This window comes from Larus michahellis, chromosome 7 (assembly GCF_964199755.1).
Source record: "Larus michahellis chromosome 7, bLarMic1.1, whole genome shotgun sequence".
Classification (NCBI taxonomy): Eukaryota; Metazoa; Chordata; class Aves; order Charadriiformes; family Laridae; genus Larus; species Larus michahellis.
Window position 1 is genome coordinate 36671095 of NC_133902.1, and position 16131 is coordinate 36687225.

The 16131-nt window shown below is 40.8% G+C and overlaps 1 protein-coding gene across 1 annotated transcript in view; it reads right to left on the minus strand.

Moving 5' to 3' along the window:
* Nucleotides 1-14393, minus strand: part of PPIG (peptidylprolyl isomerase G) — a 28549-nt gene extending 14156 nt beyond the window's left edge. The window contains exons 1-5 of the mRNA XM_074593911.1: nucleotides 14088-14393; nucleotides 5632-5711; nucleotides 5450-5524; nucleotides 3139-3246; nucleotides 2573-2617 (exon numbers count right to left, since the gene is read on the minus strand). Coding sequence (XP_074450012.1) covers nucleotides 2573-2617; nucleotides 3139-3246; nucleotides 5450-5524; nucleotides 5632-5692 — 289 coding nt within the window. The 5' untranslated portion in view covers nucleotides 5693-5711; nucleotides 14088-14393. The remainder of the gene's footprint in view (nucleotides 1-2572; nucleotides 2618-3138; nucleotides 3247-5449; nucleotides 5525-5631; nucleotides 5712-14087) is intronic.
* Between the last annotated feature and the right edge of the window lie 1738 nt (nucleotides 14394-16131).

Genomic DNA, 16131 nt, shown 5'->3' on the forward strand with positions numbered 1-16131 from the left:
TCAAATATACTACATATGCTTAGATAAATACTACAATCTAAGTAAACTCATCTTTATTAAATAAATCTGGTAGTCATTTCAGTAGAAAGTTGTATAAAAATAGATTCAAAATAATAGCTATTCGTTTACTATGTTATTCCTTCCATTCTAAACAATGAAATTTAGTAAGGAGAAATATGAATTAATGGTTTACAGCCTGAAAAAAAACTAAAAAATTGAGTATTGCTGTTCAAGAGATTTGCTTCCTACCAACATTAGCAGAGACCTCATCATTTTAAGTTGTTGCTCTTTCCGTTCTGCATATACTGATCATTGTCTTTCTGGAGCAGAAGTATTTTAGGTGTGTACTAACTATTAAGAAACCTCTCATTTTCAGGCTGTTTTGCTGTTTTATTATTTTTTAATACACATGGATATCCAGTTTGATAGCAACCACAAACAACTTCCATTTGTCTGTCAGACACCCAGGTGAACTTATCAAACTGAACATTAAGAAAATATAAGTTTAACTTGAATGAATCCTACTTCTGATGAGAAAATAATTGTAACAGTTCAAACTAAATCACAATGAAACTGTGAAACGTAATCACTATTCTTCATTTAAGACATCTATAAGAGATTATCCTATCTCACTCTTTTCCCAAAACAGCATAAAGGCTGTTGGGGACCCAAACTCTTCAGCCAGAGGAAATTTGCTCAATATTGTTTAGATGCAGACAGCAGGAGCAAGCATTAACAAAGAAGAAAAGCATGCTGTATGTAAGGCTGTGGTTTCACATCACACAGTGTCACTGGCAGTGAAAGGGACAGTCCCACTCATTCTGCAGCCAGCTGTACAACTGCTATCTGGCATAGCACCAAGTGTCAATCTAATCCTATGGTGAGCTGATTAAGAGATCCACAAAAGCAAAAACTCCCATGAATTCAGTTTCATGCTGTGGGTGAGTTGAACTGCCAACTTGCAACTGCCAGAAGGTATGGTAAAGGTTTTGTTCTGTGTTCCGTTTCCCCCAACCACACACTTCCTCAAACCCAGCTACTCATTTGTGTTGGTTTGTATGCATGCCAAATTACTGAATTGGGTCCACTCACTAATATGGAAATAAATACTTTTTTTTTTTGCTGCAACAGTCTTTGGGCATTTTGGCAAGCTCAATCTGCTGAAAGTTTGATCTGAATGCGAGTCAGTGCAAGGTAAGACCTCCTCCCTCTTCTGGCAGTTGCAAACTGTTGTTTCAACTCAAGGCCTGATATAAAAATGCAGCCTGGCCCTACTGAAATAGAGAATAATTCTTTTGATGGTTTGTTGCAAGCTCAGACAAGAACCAGTGCTAAAAGAAAAGTGGCAGGGAGGAGAAAGAAGTGTAACCACTCCTACAGGTGGAAACTAGCCAGCACATGGGTTTAGATGTAATACAAAAAACTGCTCCAAGAACCACTGAGATGCTCCACTGCATTTTGGACAAACAGGCTGGAGAAACACACTGGAGTGCAGAAGAGGTACTTCTTCTGCAACATTGACTGAAAAAGAACAAGGCCTGTGAGAAAACTGATGGCAGCTGCATCATTAATTCCTTTTGGGTTCAGGAAAGCAGGGATTTATGCTTTCTTTTAAATAAACATTTGCAAGGAAACCTGACTCCATCACACCTTTCTCCTTTTCACTGGAAGGCAATCCCCAACTTTTAGCTAGCTGCTCAAGCCAAAAGCATATGTTCACAAACAGTTATAAAAATGTAAATCTGGTAAAACGGACAAATACAAAGGAGTTTGGTTTTAGTTTTTCATTAATTAAAAAGGTTCATATCTGTTGTGGTTTAATCCCAGCTGACAACCCAGCAGCTCACAGCTGCTCATTCACTCCCCCATGGTGGGATGGTGGAGAAAATTGGAAGAGTAAAAGTGAGAAAACTCACATGTTGAGATAAAGACAGTTTAATAGGTAAAACAAAAGCCACGTGCACAAGCAAAGCAAAACAAGGAATTCATTCACTGCTTCCCATGGGCAGTCAGGTGTTCCAGCCATCCCCAGAAAAGCAGGGCTCCATCACGCCTAAGGGTTACTTGGGAAGACAAACACTATAACTCTGAACGCGTAGCCCCCTCCTTTTTCTTCCTCCAGCCTTATATGCTGAGCATGACGTCACATGGTATGGCATATCCCTTTGGTCAGCTGGAGTCAGCTGTCCCGGCTGTGTCCCCTCCCAACTTCTCATGCACCCCCAGCCCACTCGCTGGTGGGGTGAAGAGCAGAAAAGGCCTTGACTCTGTGTAAGCTCTGGTCAGCAATGGTGAAAACACCCCTGCATTATCAACACTGTTTTCAGCACAAATCCAAAACATAGCCCCATACTAGCCACTACGAAGAAAATTAACTCTATCCCAGACAAAACCAGCATAGTATCTTAGAAGTAAAATAACCTAACCTAAACTGAACAGTCAAAGACGCATAAGACCAGACAAAATATTAATAAAAACAACGGAGTTCAGATTTACAGAACAGAGACTACAGAACAGAAGGGAAATTGCTTAGGATAACATCAAAATAAAAGCAGACTGATAGAACTCTTACCTTCAAAAAAGCCACCATAAATGGATTCTCCTCCCCTGCCATTTCCTTGAAAGAGAAAAAGTGACAGTTACAACTAAAAGTAGTAATTAAGAGAGTCATGTTATGTGGAAGGCGCTTCGTAATACAAAATACTGATCCAACTGCATCAAAGTCACCAACATCGTTCTTCAAGATACGCAAAGGAGATCAAGACACATCTTTGTAGTCCCAAAGCAAACTTGGAAAACAAGAAAGTATTCTCCCATGTATTCTGCTATATTCTCCCTTTTTTCTTTATTTCCCAGCAGCAGATATGATATTTTACCCTCGCATTTAGACCTTGCAATGGAAAGTACTTAGTACTCCGAACACTGAGTTCATGGAGCAAAAGTGTCTGTGTGTGCATGCACATGTATAATATATATATTTAATATATACATTTACTTGTAAAGGTTCTCACACAGAAAAAAGGAAAAAAAGCAGCTGAATCACAGAATAATTAGTGTAAGTAAGTGACACTACACAGAACTCCTGCAATATTCTATCACATCAGCATTAAAGTTTTTTTTCAAAGATTCACATCCTACCTTCACTGAAATCACCTCCTTGGATCATAAAATCTTTCACAACCCTGTGAAACAGACAACTTTTGTAATGCAATGGCTTTTGGGTGGATTTTCCTGTACCCTTTTCACCTAAAGGAGAAGAAGGAACAAAACCAAAAATTATTCTCTGTACCTGTAGAATCTCCACTATAAAGAAGTGCTATGTAAGCTCTTAATCAAAATCATCTGCTAAGCTCTGAAAAAATAGCTTGTGAGGTAGACACATACCTGTAATACCAATAAGAAACTAGTATTTAAGAAAGCAGAGCAGAAACTACCTTCTGTCTCTACAGTTACACCTGAAGAACTCCTTACTGACATTAGTATACAACTCTGGTCTCTTCCATGCAGATTGACTGAAATTAAACAGCCAGTTTAGGTTTTAGATTACTGGCATCACTCAGAAGCATGCAAGAAACACTCAGATCTTAAGTTACAACATGGCACGGTTAAGGTACCATCAAAGCTCAAAACAAAAACAAAGAGGCAGGGGGAAAGAGAAGGAATATCATTCCCTCCCCCCCCCTCCTAATTACAACTGCCATCTTCCTCCCTTACATCAGTTCTGGTGCTCAAGACCCATAGGCAGACTCTGCTTCAGCTGCAACACCACCTAGTTTCCCTCCTACCCTCAAACAGATAAGGTCTCCGCTGAGTTCGCAAGATGAACGGCTCATGGTGGGTCCTGTAAATGGCAGAGCCAACCTCAAAGTAACAGCAAGGTAATCAGTGGGAGTACGCTGGAAGGAAAAGGATCTCTTCCTCTCAGTGCTGGCAAACCATTAGACTGTATTTTCCTATAATCTGAGTTATTAAACTGGCAGCTTTTGTCAAGGGCAGTTGCCTCTGAACTTGTCTGTAACAGACTGGTGCCTCCATAACGATCTGACTAGCTATAAAAAAACACTTTTGATAGGAATTTTGATAAATGTGAAGCTGTATCTGTTTCATTAACCTGGCATATGCCTAACATAGGTATGCCAGGAAAACATGGAGCTGGTGATCCCTGTTTTGATAAGACAGCATATACTTTTCAAAACTGCCTGAAAGAAATTAGTAAGGAAAACAAATAAAATCAAAATTTGAATTAATTTTCTGATGATCAGTATCATAAACACTCTGCCCATATATTTTTCTCACTATTCTTAAAGCAGCAAAGTAGTTCAGCATCTGAATTTGATTTGGAATGTTAGCAACTAAGTGTGAATTTAGCAGTGCTTGTTCCTGACCTGAAACGTTGAAAGACTTCAAGTCAAAAATTTAAAGCAGCAGCAGGGAATAACACATTTATGCAATAAATAAGACTTTTGGCTAGTTGACAGCAGATCGAGAATGCCATGGTCACATGTTAACATACTCACAGCCATTAAAAAGAATCACTTAAAGGTTCAAATTTGTTAACAAATTTTGATAATCTGATTTTGCGCCAGTAAACCTAATGTCTGATCAGATAATACCTACATTCCTGGAGACATCACGAATGGTGTACTAAGTGTTCTAGATAACTTGACATGAATGTAATTATGCACCCACACCTGATCCAGATCATATTAGTATTGCTGAGTGATTCAGTATTAACAGCTACGGAGCCTTGACTTGAAAATCAACAGAGCTAGAAGGAAAGGAAGCAGAAAACGCCGAAGACAGAAAGCACGTATACTATTTGTGTATTCAAAAAATTATTCTTGTGGTAATAAATTTAAGTTTTGCTAAACTGTCATCATTTTCAACAAAAGCATGCAGTCCACAGGACAATAATTCTGTTTGGAAATGCTTCCAGGAGAGTATCTTCTCAGTATTTTGTTCAAGGAATAATCTGAATTTCAACAGAAGTCTCCATCAACAAAGCAAAATAAAAATGAAGAAAAAAACCCACAAAACCAATGAATATCAGCGATACCTTTCAAATACCTCCAAGTATTGTAAGACTGAAAAGTAAGTCTGCATGGTTGACCTCTTATTGTCTACCTTTCAAGACTGGATGACGTTATATAATGTGAACAGCAATATCTATGCTAGTAACAGAAAATCAGCTTACCATGTCTGTATTTAAGTTAATTAGTGTATACTCCCTGCAACATACTAAGCCAAAGCTTTGTATTCTACATCAGATGTACACAAGAAATCAGCTAAATCTGTACAGATATGAAGAACCAATGTTTTATATACTTACTTTTATATGTAAGAAAATGTCAGGAAAAATAACATAGACATCAAACTAGCTAACACGGTATTCCATTAAAAATTACAAATAAAATTAAAAATCATAAATAAAAATTTAAAATCTACAAACCTGTGCAAAGGCAGCGAAAATTCTCACATGTCTTCGGACACACATCTGAAAACAGTTCAAAGACCACTCTTCCAGCTAGAAAAAAAAAGCTATTTTTATTATGAAGTTAACTTGTATTTGTATTATTCTTATATATCTTATATGAATATCACATTACTAAATGGATATTTTAATTTTCTTACCAGGTACATTGTTGATGGCTATGTCAAAAAAGCAACGAGGTCTCTGGACCTTTACTCCCATGGCTTCAAAAGTTTAAATACTGTAAGTAATAAAAATAAAATTTAGTTTTTCCTTTTGTGTAGTGAAACAATATGTAAGTCAACGTACAAGACAACAAAAACAGCTGAAGAGCCAACCTTCAAAAATAACAGTGAGCAAACGTAAGTATTTCTGAAGGTTCAGAAAACACAAAGTGTTTTTGGTCATTTTTGTGTTTTGTAGACTCATTTTCTTGTTTTGTAGACCCAAACGAGTGATTTTATTCATGTTTACTGCAACAGTATTAAATTTAAACTTGAGTGTTATACTTCAGATGAGGAAATACAAGAAAAGTGTGAGGATAATAAAGCTTGAAGTCCTCTTGCTATCCAGATGGTACAGGAAATCACGTAAGTTGTCTGCTCCTAGAATTCTACATCCTAGGTAAATTAAACATCAGAGAGAAAAAAGAAAAAAAAAAATCAGCTTTGAGACCAAATGACTTGTTTGAGTGCTCTCCAGCAACTTTTTGCAACTGCCTTTCTGCTGTTTAAACATAATAATTTGCAATCTCTGTTAGGCTCAGTGCTAGCGGCTGAGGTGGCTACCATCTCCACAGGCCAACCCACCCCTCTGGTCAGGGTTACCAGCTTCAGATCAGGCCTGTTCTCAAGGAATACATCAGCTGCTGCAGTTCACAACTCAGTTCAGTTCATATCAATTACCTGGGCCATGAACTACAGCTGTTCAAGAGAAAACACACTGCTTGTCTAGGAGCACAGAAAGGTGAACAGCCCAGGATGGTGAACTTCTACTGCTGTAGGTGAGTAATAATAACTCAAGTCAAGTAGGCATACATTCAGAAATACCAGAACTTCTGCCACAAATAAAAAGAACATTGGAACATAAATTTAGGATGGTTGCGACTTGACAAATCACCAACACAGTTACATTAAGACTTAAGCATTCAGTTTCTTAGGAATATACTTCCTGCATACCTGTCACTGCAGTTATCAGGAGCTGCTCTAACTAGGATCCAAACCGTTCTATATGAAAAAAAAATTAGAAAATACAAAGATGCAGCTCTTCCACAGTAACTGCTAAGTGAAATGATTTTGGCTTTTTATTGTTTCTTTTCCTTTTATGCTATTGCTTATCTAGTTTGAGTCACCACCCCAGAGGTATTTAAAAGATATGCAGATGTGGTGCTTAGGGACATGGTTTAGTGGTGGACTCAGCAGTGTTAGGTTTACAGTTTGACTCAATGATCTTAAGGGTCCTTCCCAACCTAAATGATTCTATGATTCTTTACCAATAATTTTAATGCACCTTTTCCCTTATCTTTGGGTATGTATATCCCTTTATTTTTGCGTAACAATCAATGTCTTAATCCCATTTGTATCTCTGGCCTTCCAACATTATGTACAATCAAGATACTCTTTTCCTTTTCTGAAGGCCCACCCTATCTGAATTACTTCAAAGAGGGGAAAAAAAACAATGACAGCAAAAGGATCTGTAAGACTGGAGTACCTTTTCCAGAATTAGGAATATAATCCATAAATTTTCAGTTCTAATTATTTTTTTATTGCCAGAAAACACTACTCAAATCTCGCCGACATACTGCATACATCTCTGCTAGAGCTTCACTCATAGCTGTGCCACAGAACAGCCTCAAAAAATTCAATTGTCACCATCTGTCACTCTCAGTTTAGGAACAAGAGACTATAAGATACCAAAAGACAGTAGTGTAATCACGTTAGTCTATATTCTCTCTGCTTGTGCTCAGCGTCACTCCTAACATTTTGCCAAGATTACACAGTGAAAAAAATCACAAGAACAATGCAAGACTGATTTAAATTAAACACCACTCAGTGGTGATTTTTCATGTGATTTTTAGCATGAGAAGACTTTGCAAACACGCAGAATCTCACTAGTTATCCTCTTAGCTGTGTAACAAATACATTAATTCACACAAGCCAGAGACTTATCAAAAGCAGCAGGCTTGCTTCAGTCAGGTTGCTCCTCTCCCTGAATTACCATTTCTCTTCTATTAGTACAACAAATTTTGCAGCCAGGCAGAGAAACAAATCGAGAAAACACCTGTAGCTGAGAACTTTTGACATTGTCGGGTTAGCAGAAGGCTGATGGGCTCACCGCACTGCTGCACAAACTCTGGGGCAGCACAAGGAAGGTGGCAGCGTGGGTAAGGGACATGGGACAGGAGATGAGACAAGTAGGAGTGGAGACACAGCCTTCAGAACCAGCCCGGTCCATCAACTCACACCCTCAGCACGAAACAGACTACACAGCTGCACGGAGGGGCAGGGGGGTATTTTTTTCTAGGAAACCTCTCAGAATAAATGCCACAATAAATACTGTTTGGTGGTAGAACTGAGGGTTTTAACTGAACTGAGACATCCAAGGACTCCGTAGTGCTTGAGTGAGGAGGGATTTAACTCCCGCTTCACAGGCAATTTGCTTGAGAAAAGTAGAGGTATGCCTTAACATTTATATACAGTATTTTAGCCAAAATAAATGCAAACTATCTTAATATGTGACACAATTTTTATTTGAAACATTGATATGACTCAAGCTAAATTGTAAACTAACCGTCAATATACCTACGTCAGTCCATTCTTAAACCAGTTTTGTAGAGGACAGGATGGGAGAGAGAAGGGAAAAATAATTCGACCTGAATCCCTGTTCTCACCAACTTTTGCTCAATTTGATGGTCTTCTACATTGTCTCATGAACAGCAGAACAAATTAATTTTAGTCTGTGTTCCAAATGTTACCTCCAATGTCCCCTGCACTTTCCCTAAATCCTCCGATAATATCCCCTAAATACTGGCTGCACTTGGTTCTAAATGGCAGTTATGTTACCTGGACAGTATGAACACCATGACTGGACAAACACCAGGCCAAGTTAATATATCTAACTCTCCAGCTGAGGGTGCCTAATAAACCAGGCTAAAACATCAGTGATGTTTATCCTACCTACCTACAAGTCAAGTGAGCGTTTCTACTCCAATATACTTAAGTGTCTTCTGCACAGTTATTACTTCAGACAGACCTTCTGCTGAAATGTTACAGGGAAAACTATCGAGTTACAAATGATCTGTAAACTCTTCATTTCTACTAATGTAGTATTTAATACTAAACTTACATACTGATCATTTAAAACTTGTCTGTATTAAAAGCAAGTACATGAGGTATGAATGTTAAATGCAGAAACAACAAAGAAAAAGCAATTTAAAAATACCAAGAAGCAAGTCAGAAAATTACAAACATAGCTCAATAGTACTATCTGTCTAGTAACAATAGGGCTTACATGACTCGTGCATTTGTCTCTTCAAAGTTATTTTCAATTAGAACGTGGATATTCTTAACCCACAATACTTCGCATTTTTTAATAGTGAACTTCAGGGAATTTTACTAGTGAAGGAAATATGATTTTAAAGTCAGGTCAAAAGATGCACACAGGAATGTGCTATGCAGAAGGGCAATCTTGAGAAGTCAGCCCAATTCTTCCTTCCAAAACTCTGTAAGAAAAGATAATATAAAACCCAAGTACTATCCTCAAATGTTCAAGCCATTCATCATTCTCAACCACCTCCTGTTTGAGGAGCCTGTTACTAAGTAGAAACTATGCAAAATAAAACCATAAACAAACAACCAAAACAAAATCCCCACTTCAGTATATCTAACAAAAGAGGCCTGTTTGTTTTATTTCTGAAAGTGGAATTAGGGTTCAGTTTAGAGCATATTTGTATTTATTGACAAATACACCAAAAATATTGAGTCTTGTCAGAACAGCTGCATCCATAACCAATGCATCACCAGCTGTGTCCGTCAGGGTTCACATCCCTTCACACCTCCATCAGCCTCATTATTTTGTTCAAATATTTGCAGCATAAAGCTGGGCCATTCATGGCCAGGCTGCGGACAGCTGTTCTCTTTCAAAATTATCTGTGCCAATGGAAAAAGAGAACCATCCCAAACTGTTCACAAGCATTTTTCTGCCAAAGATTATCACTCATATGCGTTGATAATGTTTAAAAATACATCTTGGGGAATTTTTTTTCAAAATCACCGCTGCTAACAAGGATCTGGTAATAACACTGTTTAATATGAACTAGCTCCTTTTGATTGAAATAGGCTAAAAAGCATTCTCAGATGTACACCAACTAAAGCATCAATGAGTCGTGCATCTCACAAGAGCTGTTTGTAAGCAGCAATAAAGTAGCATTTCCTAGTTTTATGAGGGGGGAAAAAACCCTTTAGTTGTATCTATGCTGAACAGCTCATGGGACTACCTATTTGCTTCAGACCCTGCACAGGACAGAACAGACTTGGAGCAAAGACGTATTTAGTAGGAAAAATATATATTGCGTCCTATTCCTTCAGTTCTTTCTCTGTCATTATCAGCTCTCCCCTATTTTTAATTCCTCCTTGACCTTGCCTTTGTATTTGTTTCCTTGCATCAATTTACAATCATCTTCTGCATTGATCTTCATTCAACATCCAAACGAAGTGAATGGTAAAGTGCATAAAGTCACATTCCTAGCATTTTATTTCAGGCCATCCACAAATGCAGGAAGACAAAACTACATTGATTTATATTGCAAAGATAACTATCTGGAATATTCAGAAATATATTTTTAAGCAAAACTTTGAGTCCAAAAACTGCAAATGCATAAAGGGAATACTGAACATACATCACATTCACTAAGGCTGTGGTTCCAGTCATTTGAAGCCAATACAAATGCGGGCGGACACCAGAACGGAGGGCTCATACATGTTTAGCTTTCATACAGGTGACCATCTAGCTGCATAATAACTACCCTTCCCTCCCCCTCCAAGAAAAGATTTGGCAGCAGCACAGAGCAGCTTAAAGTGATGGTGCAGCCGTAGGCTAAAACTGTTATATGTTCATTCTAGTACGGATTAAACTGAAAATGAATTTATTATTGTGATGTAGGAGACATGAAATTTTATTCCTAGCACCGTTCCTGTATCAGAGCTTCCAGCTGTGTTAGGATGATACTGAAGGTGTGAACAACAAAAATCCAACCAGCCCCAACCCTCAATCTCCATAATTTCCTCAGCATTTTCCCCAAATGTGACCACTGTTTCCTCTGTGTTTCACCATCAAAAAAACTCTGAATTAGCAGCAATGACAACTAAGGAAATTATTTTTTTTTTTTCGTTTTACTCATCAGCAGCACAGGATTTTTGTTGTGAACAGATTTATGAATAAGGTACTACACTTGAACACATTTCAGGTTTAGGATGCTGTCTTTGCAATTACGTGGACTCAACACATCTATAAGAAAAGAAAACATTTGCATTCTACACAGGTCTATGAAATTTATGAAAGACTTTCTGCATCAGAAATCACGAATTACAGGTTTTCAACCTGACTGACCCTTCTAATAGAAGGGAAAAAGTCAAACACAAAAAAGACAACTTCTTTGGAGGCATAAAACGATTTATACACCACTTTCCATCAGGCATTACTATGCTTTAGAATAACGCTACAAGTCTTTTGGGGACTATTGACAAAGGATTTTTCCCCCCCTAAAAAAGAAAACAATAAGAGATATCTGGCAATATCAACCATTGTCTTCCATGGACACGAGGCAAGAGCCTGCTATTTTCTTAGGGAGATTTAAGAAAATGCCATCCTCAGATAGGTCCTAACTAAATATACAGTACATACTCCTAACACTACTACGCTGCATAGTTCATTTGCATGTCTTTCAGTATGATTTTTTGCAATCGTTAGCATGAATTTAGTCTTCTTGTACCAAAGTATATAAGGAATACACACCCACTTATAACTTCTCAGCTGAAAGAACATTCGGCTGAGAAGGTAGTACCCTTCTCAAACTATTTAAACAGAAATATAGGTTCCCACTAGATCATGCTCTTTGTTTTATTTTCCTAAGACAGAGACACCTACAATGAAAAAGATGTTAAAATATCTAGCCACACTCTTGTCAATAGCAAGTAAAAAGCTTTGTTGCCAAGAGTTATTCATGATTTTCTATTATCTAATTTATGCAGAAAGTACTTTTTTTTTTCCCCCTGTGAAAATTTGTGAAAAAATACAGGTGTTTTCTCCCAGGTATGTGCACAAGTAAGTGCCTTTTTTGGTGTTCACTGCTCTCCCAGAAGCAGCAAAGAAACACGTCCATTTCAGTTCTACTATTCATAACCAGAAAGTGGATTAGCAAAGGCCTCAAACCATTAATTTACATTTTAATGCTAACAAAAGCCAAGTTTTAGCGTTGTATGAAAGGGGAAAATAAGCTTTTTAAGGGTCTAGTGTTATTTCCAAGCCATTTACCCACTAGGATCCCCAAACTAAATTTCAGAAGCAGAATCCCTTCCTCCCCCTGTTACTAAGGATGAGAATAAGGCAAGACAGCATGAAGTAGTTCTTAATGTTGACCCACATTTGTCAACCATAACCCAAAAAAGCTCTATCATCTTTAATTCTCATGTTCTCCTCCTTTCTCTACACCTTTAGCTCTAGATCCTTTCCCTGCCACATCCCAGCCTCCTACCTACACCTCGCTTCATTAGAAGACAGCCAGATTTGTCCCTGGCACTCACTGACTCTGCTTCTAAATGGAAGATGGCTACTAAATGCACATGGCATGGAGGAGTGAACTGGTAGTGGAGACATCATGCTGCAGCACAGTAAAATCCTCCATTGCAGCATATATTCTTCACTCCAAATTCCCTCATAATCCACAGATTTTCTTAGATCCTAAGGGGAAAAAAATAAATCTTCTTTTGATAACAGCTTGATGACTGCTTATTTAACTTAAAAAAAAATGCTTGTTTCACAGAAGAGGACTGGAAAAATGAGAAGTCTCAGTAAGAAATATAGTCTCAAAGGGCACCCTCAGAGGATTACTGATGTTAGTATCCTTTATATGTTCCCCTTCAGATCTACTTCATATACAGGAAACTATATTTTTTCACAAATCTTTATAAAATAATTTTTAAAAACTGATAAATCAAGCTCTGTGAATTTATATAAACTAATGCTTCGCAGATCATGCGTAATTTATATATTTTCATCATATTTTTATAATGGTAGCACTAAAAATTTCAATCATACTGGACCCCAATGGGAATTCCCAATGAATGGGAATAACGAAACAAAATGGGGGAAAAAAGATAAAGCAAAGAACTCCAAACCTAACATCTATCCCTGTCCAAAGAACAGCCTCTTCTGCAGGCAATATAGAACAACAACATGAAAAACAAAATATTCTCTCAGAAGAAAACATACATCTTAGAAAACAGACTTCATGCAAAATAAATGGTCTCATGTTCCTCTTAAAACAGGGCTCAAATGATTACTAAAATATAATTAAGTAGTCAAACGTTAGGCAACTAGTAGCAAAAAATTACTTCTTTATTATGGAAGATACTTTTCTAATTGTGAATGAACTGTAAGGCAATATTTAGCATTACAATGCATATTTGTCCCGTTTCAATAAACTGTTTCTCCTAAGCCTCTCTCCTTCACAGCCTCCTCAATGTCTCAAAGTACGATCATATATACACAGTACTTATATAGTTTGGCCGTGGCTGCAAAGAAAAGTGAGCCTGAAATTCATTACTCAAAAATCTCTGAAGTGCCTGAGGAAATCCTTAAAAGAGAAGCAGAGGAGCCTCCTGCCAGCCATGGTAGCTCCTGTAGACTCCGCTTCCCTAGGAGAGGCCTGCAGAGGGGAGGAGAACATGTGGCAGGCAGACAGCCCGGTTACTTCGCCTTCTAGGGGAGGAGGAAGGATTCATTCAAACTCCCGAGCAGGCACCCAGCAGCACCCGAGAGGCCGACCAGGGCCGGCGGACCCGCGGCGGGCCCCGGCCGCGGCTCGTCAGGCAGCTGAGGCAATACCGGGCCTGGTGGCCCCGACCACCTTGGGACGGTTCTGGCCAGGCCCCGTCCGCCACTTCACCTACTCGCCCCCCTCCCGCCTTGCTCCCACCTGCCTTCGGGCCCCGCTGGCAGCTCCTCGCACGCCCCCTTTCCTCTCGGGGGCCACCCTCACCTGAGACACCCCCTCAGGGAAGGGCCGGACGCCCCCTCCCCGGCCCCGGCCCGCCCGCCCCTCGCACACGGGCCGCCGGGCCTTGAGAGGGGGCGTGTGTGCGCGGGGAAGACGGCGCTGGCGGCCGCCACTGCCCCACGCCCGACCCGGAGCGGCGGTCAGACCGAATCGGGGTAATCCCCTCGGCAGGCCGGGGCTCCCACCCCCGTCCGTGAACGAGGCTCAGGCCCCGCGGCGCTGCGACCTCCACCACCGCCCCCCCTCACCCCGATATGCCGGCGACCACGCCGCGGCCCTCTCTCGGCCACATGGCGACCGCGCCGGAGCCCGGCGCCGCCCGGTTGCGGCACCGGCACTCACCCCGCTGGCGGCCCGCGTCTCCCCGCGCTCCTCAGCGCCTCGCCGCCATGTTAGAGCTGGTGCGGCACAGACTGCGTCAGTGGAAGGAAAGGGCGGGAGGGGGCGACCCCGGGGGCGGTGCGGCGGGGGGGAGGGGGGGGCACACGGAGTGGGGGGAGAAGCGGCACCGCGGCCCGGGAAGGGTGAAGGCGGGGGGTATCGCCGTCCGCGGTACAGGCCGGGGAGGCGGCGGGGGCCGCTCGGAAGGAGCCGAAGCGGTTGGGGGAAGGGGGGCGCCCGCCTCCTCGGGCTCGTCAGAGGCGCTCCGCCCCCTCCCGCCGCCCGGCCTGCCGGGGCGGCTGCCGCCCCGCGCCCCGCCGACGGAGGGGAGGCAGGGCGCTGCGCGGGAAGGTCGCGGCTGTGTCGCTGGAGTGGCCGGAGGCCTCTGCTGTTCCCCTGCAGGTAGACGAGTGTCTCCCAGCCGAACGTGTGCGGGGCTAGTGCTGGCCTCCCCTGCTGGCGGGACGGCGGTGGCCCAAGAGCCCGCAAAATGGCCATGGGACTGTTAAAGGAAGCGTCCGAAGGAGGACCGGAGGGGCTGAGGGTGACTCCAGCCGTACCCGGCACACGTTCTTAGGGTTGTAAAGGACTAAAATGGGAATTTTGACCAACTGTATGCAAAAAAAGCTCCTGATAATCTTCCCCCGTATGTCTGTATTGCCATTCAAAGTTAATTTCTACATATCTTAAAAATACAGACGTGAAAGTTTACGACAATGCATAAAGCTGTGAGCACCTTCAAAATCAAGTCAGGCCTGCACGGAAGTACGTACCCCCTTTGAAGGGTTTTAGTTCAGACCAGCGGGTATTGGGGTTAGTAATCACACATAACAGGAGGTAATGGAAGTCGTGTCACTGGCTGTTGAAAGCAGGAAAACAAATTTTGTTCTTCCAAATTTCTGGAAGAGAAAAAAAAAACAACTGAGAGGTTGACCCCTGTGAGTTCTGGGATCCTGAAGAAGCTGTTGATTGGGCTTCAGTAAATCAATGCTGGGTTCAGCACAGCATGCTTTGATAAATCTGTTTTTTTCCCCTATGGGTCCAACTTAAAACGTAAGGTAATTTTATCTAGCTTTTAAAATTTGTTTTAGGCGTTGTTAATTGGTTTCATCCAAATGTACTTGACAAGTCAAAAGTTCAGCATCTCGTACATGAAAAATCCATATGATTTGCAGAAGATCTCATCATATGGACATGGAAGAGTTTTCTCCTAAAGTGGGAGATCTTGTAGCTCTTACGTGAGTTTGCAGAAGGCCTGAGATTCGTGAAAAAGGTTAAGTGCCAGCCTTCGAGATCACCCGGCAGGGTTTGGGTCTCACTCTGTTACTTGTGTGCCTATGTAGACTCTAACTAAGGCCATCTGGATTTGCTAGCTGAAGGGTACAGGAGCGGTTGTAGTTACGTATTTTAGAGGTAGAAAAATTGTTACAAATCCAGTTTAAAAATTTTACTTGCTGTTTTTGTACAGATCTACATTAGAGGCTATTTTCTTAGTTTGAGTTCCGTATTCATAAGCATCCAATATATGAGGTATACATAGACAACAGACAAAAAGTCGAAAACCCCAAACCTTTGATAGACAGATAGCTAGTCACAAGTGGCCATGCTAATAGTCCTGGTTGTGATTTTAGGTAACGTTTCAGAACAATCTGAGATCGTTATCATTCTATCTAAATGTCCTTGCTATTACCAGTGGTGGTGAGAAAAGTCCATAAAGATGACCTGTAGCTCTATGTATACAGCATAAGCAACATACGTGTTGCAACACTCATGCACTGTGGTGTTGCAGAGCTCATACATTTTTAAGGTTTTTTTTGCAAAGCATAAAATACTTATAATGTAAAATAAAGTAGCATTAATCCCGGTACAATGAAGCCAAACTCTTCAACTTCACCCTTCCTGAACTTCGGTCCCTTTGTGATTTTTCTAGGCAGGGAGGACCTTTTTTTCCCCCCTCAGAACGTGCTATATAAACATCGGTTTTATTAATGTGACCTCAAGACTC